The 9381-nt window shown below is 43.9% G+C and overlaps 1 protein-coding gene across 1 annotated transcript in view; it reads left to right on the forward strand.

The window, feature by feature from the left end:
• The window catches only part of man1a1 (mannosidase, alpha, class 1A, member 1), a 135109-nt gene extending 127570 nt beyond the window's left edge, over window positions 1-7539 (forward strand). The window contains exon 12 of the mRNA XM_061707448.1: window positions 2240-7539. Coding sequence (XP_061563432.1) covers window positions 2240-2366 — 127 coding nt within the window. The 3' untranslated portion in view covers window positions 2367-7539. The remainder of the gene's footprint in view (window positions 1-2239) is intronic.
• The last annotated feature ends 1842 nt before the right edge of the window (window positions 7540-9381 follow it).

A 9381-nucleotide genomic window follows, 5' to 3' on the forward strand; every position in this document is an offset into this window, starting at 1 on the left:
ATCGTTTTTACAGCGAGATGACAAATTCTTACCGTGGGGAATTTTTTTGACGGTATATCTTGAACGGTAAAATATCGCCCATTCCTAGTAAATAAACTGAAAATATTTCAAATAAATACATGTGCTTTAATTTCCCTTTGTGTTTTCATTGAGGCTCTATTATAGGAATCACATATACAGGAATGTCCAGAGCATTTCAGTGTCAACAAAGGTGGAACTATCAGATTCTGAGCACATAATTGTAGTTTGTAAGCGGTTGACAGGTACTGTAGTTATTTTGGATTTCTCGTAATTCTGTCTTAAAATGTAATACTGGACCTCGGTTGGGCTGGTGGGACAGCAGCGGAAAATTTCCTGTATTTTTAAATCCAAAACTTGACAGGTATGGTGATAGCCTTTAACACCGCACTACCTTTCCTGTGGGAAGGCTGCGTGTTTGTAGCTCCACCTGCAGCTGGGTTTGAACCCCAACAAGGTTGTTTTAGTTGCAGCTCAGGAAGTGGAATACTAAATACTGAGCTCTGTTTGTGCCAGGTTAACTGCCACGCCGGCCATTATTTCAGCCCGCTAACAAGCTGGACGCTGGATTTCAATGCTGGCATCTGTTCAGCCTCCAGCTTCCCTTCGTATTTACGGTCCCGTTTGCTTTGGTTCCATCTGAATTAAAGTGCCGGGCCTTAAATCCTCCCCCCCTCCCTTCACCCCCGGCGCCCTCTTCATCTTGCAGCGTGTTTTGTCCCCCACCTGCACAGCAGACAGCTATTGACAGAAATCAAGGTTAACCTAACAGAGGGTGAGGTGCCATCCAGACCAGTATTTTATGGGCTGTAAATATCACCAGCCGTCTCCACCACAGCGGAGTACAACTCCAGCACGTGCACGGCGAGATGTCTGGCTTCCTTTTTGCAGATCAATTTGTTGGGATTTATTAGGTTGATGAATGAGAAGGGAGGACAGCGTTTTTGTTCCATTTTTCCAGGGAAGGCAGAACAAAGAGGGCGTCGGTTCACATGACGCCCCACCAGCGTCCGCACACAGCGAGGGAAAATGGATAACTGACCGCCAATCTGGAAAGTCTGGTCAATATTTAGCCATCAGACTCATTTGTGGCATCAGAAGCCTAACTGGACACGGAAGACATCGATCCCATTTAGCGGCAAACCCCCTGCATCTAATCCTGCAAATGTTGCTCAGGCGTCTCGCGGAGCCGCTTCCAGCTCTCATCCTTCAGCCGCTGCCAAGGACGCCGCCGCCGTACTTCCCGGCAGCGTCTGCCCTCAATCACTCACTGCGTTCTGATTGTGTGTTGGAGGAGGGAGGATGTTCTCCGGGAGTCTTCCCTCCGACTCACGCCGCTCCTCTTCAGCTGCACTTGCTGTATCCGCTGCTCTTTTATCCGTTTTTTCTTTTTGTTTTTATTGATTTCTTTGACCCTTGCCGGTGAAATCTGGACTGAATCATGACATTAGAGGCCTGCTTTCTGCGATCCGGTGGCAGCAGGCACAAATGTTCACTTCAGGTTTCATAACCTGGTCTGAACTCTAGCTGCAGTTTCATATCTGACTTTTGTTTTCTTAAAAATGTTCACACGCAATTGGAAGAAAAAAAGAACAGCCCCCAAAACACATCAGCTGTAGAAAATAAATCAATAAATAAAGATTCAATGTGTCTGCATGACAAACTTGAGACATAGTCGGTCGGCTCACCAAGTAAAAGCGTTTAAAGCTGTTTGGAGAAGAAGGAAACAAAAACGAGTTTTGTGCCAAAAAGCACACGCTCATCATTCAGGTGACCTCAAAGCTCGCCGTGTGGTAAAGTTTGACCGTTCATCCGGATGCTGGTCAGGTGAGGAGCATCGCCCATGGCAACGCAGACCCGGAGCAGAACCGGTCTGATTCCCGTCACATCCAAGCGTCTGCCAGGAGTGGGCGTGGCTCCAAACCTTTCCCGCTTCACTCTCATCCCTGTTTTTCTGGGTTGATCGCTCTACTTGACGCGCAATGCTCGGTCCTGCTGATCTAACAGAGAACACCGGAGGCAGGAACGTTCCCAGGTGCACTCTGGGTAATCCCATCCCCCGAACAAACCTGTTCCACCCTCAGGAGTGGGCGGTTTCAGATATCACTGAGCTGAAAAGACGTCTTTAAAGCGTGTGGGTTTACTGCTGCGGGGCTGTTCCTCGTCCGTGGGGTTTTTTGTGCAATAACATCCGTCTCCTTGTCCCGCTCGTGTCTTCCAGGTACCTTTACCTGCTCTTCTCCGACGACGACCACCTGCCGCTGGATCACTGGGTGTTCAACACGGAGGCCCACCCTCTGCCCGTCATCAGGAAGGAGAACACAGACAGACCCAACGAAGTGGAGTAGTGCACCCCCAGAACCAGAACCAGAACCTCTGATCCTGTATATCTGAGCCTCCGACCGTCTGTCTCAAACACTTTAGCCGTTTGGAGCTCCCAGGGGCTACAGATGCCACTTTATTAGGAGATTTTATATTTACTGTGGGGCTCTGACAGGATTGAAGCCTGTCGGAGCTGACGTCTCTCTGTTGATCCACCTCTGCTTTTATTTTTTGTTTATTTTTGGTCACTTCTGGTTGAGACCAAATGCTGAAGAGCAACATTTTTCCCTCCTGGCTAACAGGATAGCTCATGTCGTAACGTGGTGATTGACAGGAGTCTTCAGTAATAACCCGTCAGTGTTTCTGCATCGTAGAAGTTGAACTTTCTGAAGACATCCGTGTATAATTTATTTTTGCGTCTCGTCCGATGACAATCTGTGAGGCTGTCCCGTTACTCACCAGCGGGTTTGTTCGTCGCTGCAACTTGTTGTTTTGTTTTTCCCTCGAGGGCCAAAGCAGCCGTCTCCCTGAACTGTGGACACCAAGCCCACGAGACGTTCCCAGCTCTCGGAGGACGACGACGACGGGAGTCGCACGTTGAGCTAAAGGAGGCTCGGCTCACTTCACACTTCACATTCGACGTTTTCCGCTCTGCTGCTCCGCTTCGGCATCCGAGCGGGAACCACTCGGCACCACTGCTCTTGTTTTTGTTTCGTTAGAGAAAACACTGGAAGTTTTTGCTTTTCTAAAGATGCGTTTTGTGGTCGTGAAAGGTTAAAGGAGAGACGCTGCACAAGCAGAGCCTGGTTTTCTAGACCTCTGCTCTCCCCCGACGGCTCCTTCCTCCGAGCCGGACCGCTCCCTTCTTTCTCCCCGTCGTCTCCACGGCTCTCCTCCTCTTTCTGCTGTTTCTCTGTATCTCTGACCGGCTTTTGTGATTCATGTCTCTGACTGGTACATGCATCTTTAACCTTCTTAGTCTCCCTTTTTAATAACATTTTTCTTCTTAATTTCCTTCCCCAAAAATCACACCTTTTGTAGCTTTTTTTTAGCGTCTCCTCAGTTTGATGGAACGTCATTTTATCTTCCGTGATCTGGTGAAAGATCACGGGAAGTAAACTGAAGTTGGAGATGCTCAAAAAGAGCAAGTTTGTGGATATTTGACGTAGGGCTGTTCGATTTTGCCCAAAAATAAAATCTCGATTTTTTTCTCTCAAAATCCGATTTTCGATTACGATTATTTTGTGAATTGACAAAAGGCAAAGAAATGATTTCAAATATGCTGTTTTTTTATTGAACATTTGCCCCATTGGGCTTGAAGTGCAAACTTTGCTCTTATTAAACCAAAAATGAATGAATAAAGTGCAAAACTCTGTAAAATAAGTTGAAAAAAAGTTTAAAAAAATATAAAATATAAAGTTTTATCTCTGGAAAAAAAAAAAAGAAAAAAAAGTGAAAAATCGATTTTACGATTTTCACGTTTTAACATCGTTCTAATTACATAATCACGATTACGATTTAAAATCGATTGATCGAACAGCCCTAATTTGACGACATCTCGTGATTTAAATGTTATCCTCCCCTTTTTCGAAGATTTCCAAGACTATTTAACAAACATCCTCAGCAAATGTTGCTATTGTGACAGCTGAGCTTTAGAAACTCCTATAAAACCCCAACATTTGGACTTTTCTCTAAAGAGGACACTTTTATCGTATAATCAGCAGTCCGGCCCGCGTGCTGGTCAAATCCTCAAAGCTTTTCTGGTTTCCGATCTCCACGTGCAGCACCAGGCGGGCTGTAGGATCTTCTCTCCTCTGTGAGGACGCTCCAATTTACTACAATAATTGACCTTTTTCTCTCTCACGCACACGAAGCCATAGCACAGCTTTACCACCCCGCCGGCGTGCTGTCGCCCGTTCTCCGTTTACTCCCGAGGGCGCGTGTGTCTCCGTGGCCGCTTTTATTGTCGTGTATCAGCATGTGATCAAAGTCGAGCTCAGCCTTTTTATTAAGTTGAATTTGATGTGAACGATTCCTCCTGTAGCCAGATGAAGTTTAATTCAGTCCAGTGCCTTGACTGTTCAAGAAAGCGGGGGAGAAGCTGCCGACACAAATGCACAGGACTTGAGTTTGTGAATAGTTTTGCAGCTTTAAGTTTTCGCTCCTCTGATGAGGATTATATCAGAACTAGACATGGATTAAAGGATTAGGCCTGCGTTTTGATTTGATATTCAGAGCGACTTTGGCTTTGAAATAGCTGAAGAGTTGGTGCAAACATGGCGATAAATGGGAGATCGGACCACTAAAGGTCCATCGAAGGATTTGGTAAAATCGAGCTCAGAATGAGGGGATTAAGTCCGTTGATTGTTCATTCCTGAGGGTCCAGGGTCTGTGGGGAAATGTGAACGATTTGAGACTCTTGAAGTCTCTATCAGTTATTCCTTTGACTACAGTGGCATCTAGTGGTGAGAGGTTGTAACTGCAGCCCTGGATTCAACGACAAGGCAAATCAATCATGTCAAACCTCTGTTTTTGACCAAATTATTATTACTGTCAGTCTTTATTGTATATGTTTAGGTGATGGATCTTTACACTGTTCAGTTTGATTATCCCAGTTCTCCGGCTTCAACCAAAGAACAATTACCAGACTTGGTGCCGTTGGGATCATAATTATCTGAATTGGTACCATTATTTTATCAATACGGTTGAAAACGTGATTTTCCTCAACTGAATATGTATATCCACCTCTAGAAAGGGAGATTTCTTCACTAATATTTGTTGGGCGCTTGGAGCAGAGGCGTCGTGCTCGGAGAGCAGCTCTTTAGTTGGGGGGATTTTTAAAAATGAAGAAATCAATATTTTATAGGATGCGGCGTCGGGTTTTAATTGGTTAAACTGATCAATAAAGCTGACTGAAACAGACTGAAGCTAAAGGGGAGTGATTTAGCTTTTTACTGTCTTAAAAGAAGCCCTCCTGTTGCCTCGTTGCTACAGGGGGCTCTCGCTCATCGTTGCGATAATATTTCTCTTGATTCAATTAGGCAATCTGAAAAATGACTGAATGAAATCATTTGTGTATCTAAAGGCCAAAACGAAAGAGCTCCTTCACGTTTTCACTGATCCATCATTCAGTCGGCCTTCCCCTCGGAGGTTTCTGAGAATCTCTCCACGTTCTCTGAATCGCTGCAGAAATGACGTCGTCTCCGGTTCTGATGTGTCGTAACGGCTAGTCTTTCTGCTTGTGTTCATTTATTAAGAAGTGATCATAGGACATGTGGGACCTCCGGGGGGCGCCGGCGCTTTGATGATGAGATTAGAGGAGCAGGTGGTGATGGCGTTGGTTGTGTCGGGGTGTGATGTTGCTCCTTCACAGCGACGGCAGACAGAGGAACCAGCTCACGGTCCAAGAGCCTCGGGGGGACCGGAACTCTACGAATGTACCATCCAATGTGAATTTAAACATACATCTACATCCACTTTTATTCACATTTTCCTTTTTAGTTGTTCGTTTTTGTTGTTTTATTTTTTTTCTCTCATTTCCAAAAGCACAAAAGAGTGAAGTTGCGCATGCGGGCAGAGGAAGGTCTGTGTCATCGAGAGATGAACGCGTGCACGGCGTAAAAACTGACTCAAATCTGCAAACGGAGGCCCATCGGCTCGATCCTGGAACAGGCGTAGATGCAGGACGTGTTCGTTGTGCAGAGCGATGTCGCCTCACGTGACATAAATCCAAAGAAAAGGAGGCGTTGACAAACTTGAATCCTGATAGCTGATGATCGATCAGAGTGACATCATTCTGGCTCGTCAGTGTTTTCTGTCGTCTTCATCTCTGACGCCGTCAGACACGCCCACTAGCGCAGGGCGGCGTTTCTTAGTCGCTTACATATTATCATATTACATATTAGTTTTTAACTCCAGTGAACACTTGATTCTTAGTTCACACTGCTAGTCTTAACGCTCAATTCGGATATTTTCCTCAGATCCGATTTTTTTTATTTTGTTTGGCTGTTCTAAATGTGGCCTATGTCGGATTCCAGTGGGAACTGTTAGAACTGATCCGCATGCGCAGAAAAACTATAACAAAGAGGGCAAAGGCAACGGATTGGCTCCTGCTCAAGGTTTCTTCCCTCCTAAAGGAGAGTTTTTTTCTTGCCACTGTTTGGCTTAAGGCTTTTCTCCCACTAGGAGAGTTTTTACCTGCCATTGTTTATGTAATAATTGCTCGGGGGGTTTATGTTCTGGGTCTCTGGAAAGATCCTAGAGACAACATTTGTTGTATTAGACGCTATACAAACAAATAAAATTGAATTGGAACTATGGCAGGGAGAAATGTCGACGTAGATTGACATAAAAGTCGAAGTTAACACTGCAGCCACATTGAAAAGAATCCGATCTGGGTCTGATTCAGGACCATATATGGAAACGGCCAGATCTGATTTAAATAAATCTGATCTGGGCCACATCTCGAGAACTGAAGAACAAGTGGTCTGAAGAAGTCAGGCCTGGTCACTTGACCCCTAAAAGAATCTGATTTGGGCCACTTTTGTGTGCAGTCTGAAACCCTGGTGTCTGACTCAGACCCGGAGGGCTGATCTGCAGCATCTCCTTCATTCATTCATTCATTTTCTAAACCTGCTGAATCACATCAGTCCTGCTCATCTCGCTGCCTGAAGTGAGACGTGCAGGACGTTCCTGTAAAGCTGCAGGTTCAACCGAACCTCATTCCTGCTCAGACGTTTCAGGATGTGATGTTGACACTTTGCTCTGTTGCCTTTCTGTTGGTGAATATTGTAAACGAATCATCTCCCTCCTTGTTTTTTTTCTTTACATCAGTGACTTTTCTTTTCTGCTCTGAACCTGTTGAACCGTGAACCCCAACGCCAGCTCTGTCGATGGTTGCAACCCCCCCGAAGAGGTTTAAATGTGTGAAACCCAGCTGAGAAATGTACAAAACTATTGCTGATAATCATTCCACTGCACATAGTTTACTTTGCATTTGAATGCAAGATTTTAATTTTTGTGGGGAACTTTGTTTTAATGTGTTTAAAATTATTATTATTGATATAAATGTAAATATTTCATTGCGGCTAGTAAGCCGTTTGGCATTTATATGAAAATCTTCTGAGCTTATGGATGAAAATGATATTAATGAGCAGCAGACATTTTAATAAACTATATTTGTTACACTTCTGTTGTGAATAAAACATCTTTTAATAAGTAGCGTGTTTGGATCGGTGTCGTGTTTACAGCCAGCAGAGCCGAGCTCCGTGAGTTAGTTTTATTTATTTATTTATTCATCTAAGATGAGCATCTTGATCAAAGTTTCCACTCAGTTTGTTTAAAAATTAGGAAAAAAAGTCGACGCAAATGTTGGTAAAAGGTGTCTCCGATACAGACGTTTAAAGATGCAAAACTTTAGATCTGAAGGTAAATATTATTGGTCTGTTTAGTTATTAACATTTAAAAACCCGTGGCTGGCTGGGAGCAGAGGAACCAGGAGAAGCTGCTCTGTGGGTTTCACTACGACGGCCTGAGACGCTCCGGTTACGGCTGGAAAAGCAAACCAACGTTTTCCTCACAGTTGTTAACGTCAGCAGAAATGGTTTAGTTAAGTTTATTTGGAGACGATGTTGCAGACCCTCAGGTAGATCTTTCCCAAATCTGCCCTAAGTACAAACATTATGCTTCTAATGTTAAAATCAGCAAAAAAGTGAATACATGACAGATGTTTTAGAAGTTGCTACGACCTCTTTTTTTTCTTGTGAGAATTAAAAAAAATGGAGCTGGATCTTAGTGGATCAAAGTATTTGGGCAAATACATGCTCAAACTACTTTTTTCACCTTGCACTTTATATTTTTTAACAAAAAAGAAGGAAAAAACTCACATTGGCAACACTAATTACCTCCTTATTGATTTAAAAGTGGCCAGTCAGGTGATGCAACTCATCCACCCTGGAATTGACCATCAACAACAAGGAGAGACTTTCCACCTAAATCCGACTTTAAGGATCTACAGTTTGTGTCGTTCAAGATTAATTTGATAGATTTGGTGCATGTATAACAGAACATCCTCACAAAATAGGGAGAAGGAGTGAAATACAGCACTTTTAATTTCATCCTTTAACGGTTTCTAACTCCAGAATCTTGGTATAGATCAGGTATTGTGTGGATTTTATCGTCTCTTGGGCCGGCTCTCCGCTCGGATTCATTATTTCTGACACGAGGCAGAGTGGCGGCGGCCTCGGGTCTTCTGAGGTCACGGCTGAAAGGACGAGTCAGTTTTAGGTTATTACACTGTTATTACACTTCAAACCCAGCATCCCCCTCACATAGAAACCTGCTAACGCTGAGAGGAGGCGGGTCACATCCTTATTCTCTGTTTGGGTCAAATATAAAGATGACAACAGCACCACTCTTCTCAGCCCTCTTCTTCTTGTGAAAATTGGTGGAGTTTATATCACGTATCTGTGAATTTGAAACAGATCCTGCTTCAGCTGCTTTTTCACCTGTTGCTCCTGAACATTTGAAATTCACATCAGTTAAGAAGAACGTTTTATTTAATCGGGTTTATTCTCATGGTTAAAATGAATAAAATAATAAATAAAATAAAACCTTTTTTAAGTTAGTTCTGATTGTAAAAAAAACAAATAACTTGTGAACTTTGTCAAGTCTGATGAAGAGGAGCAGTATTATCCAGCCCGGCTCCCTATTTCCTGCCTTAAGAAGTTATAAGTTCAGAACCACTGACATATTAATGAATACTGAAACACATCTAAGTTTCATTGGGAAAAGTTCAAACACAATGTTTTTTTTTTAACTCTTGTTTCACTGACAAGGCCCCTGGGAGGACACCGTCCTGCAGTAGGAGAGCTGAAGTAAAGATACTTGCTGAAGTAAAGCACCAGCCGACCGGCGGGTAGTGCAGCCGTCACATCAGCCGGGGGCCCAAACTGTAAACGTTAACTTCTTTGGTCGCTCTGTGAGGAACCAGACCGGCCTCAACACGTACAAGGGGACATGGCATTCAACCTGACAATAAAT

The sequence above is a fragment of the Cololabis saira genome, chromosome 18, assembly GCF_033807715.1.
Source record: "Cololabis saira isolate AMF1-May2022 chromosome 18, fColSai1.1, whole genome shotgun sequence".
In the NCBI taxonomy this organism is placed as follows: Eukaryota; Metazoa; Chordata; class Actinopteri; order Beloniformes; family Belonidae; genus Cololabis; species Cololabis saira.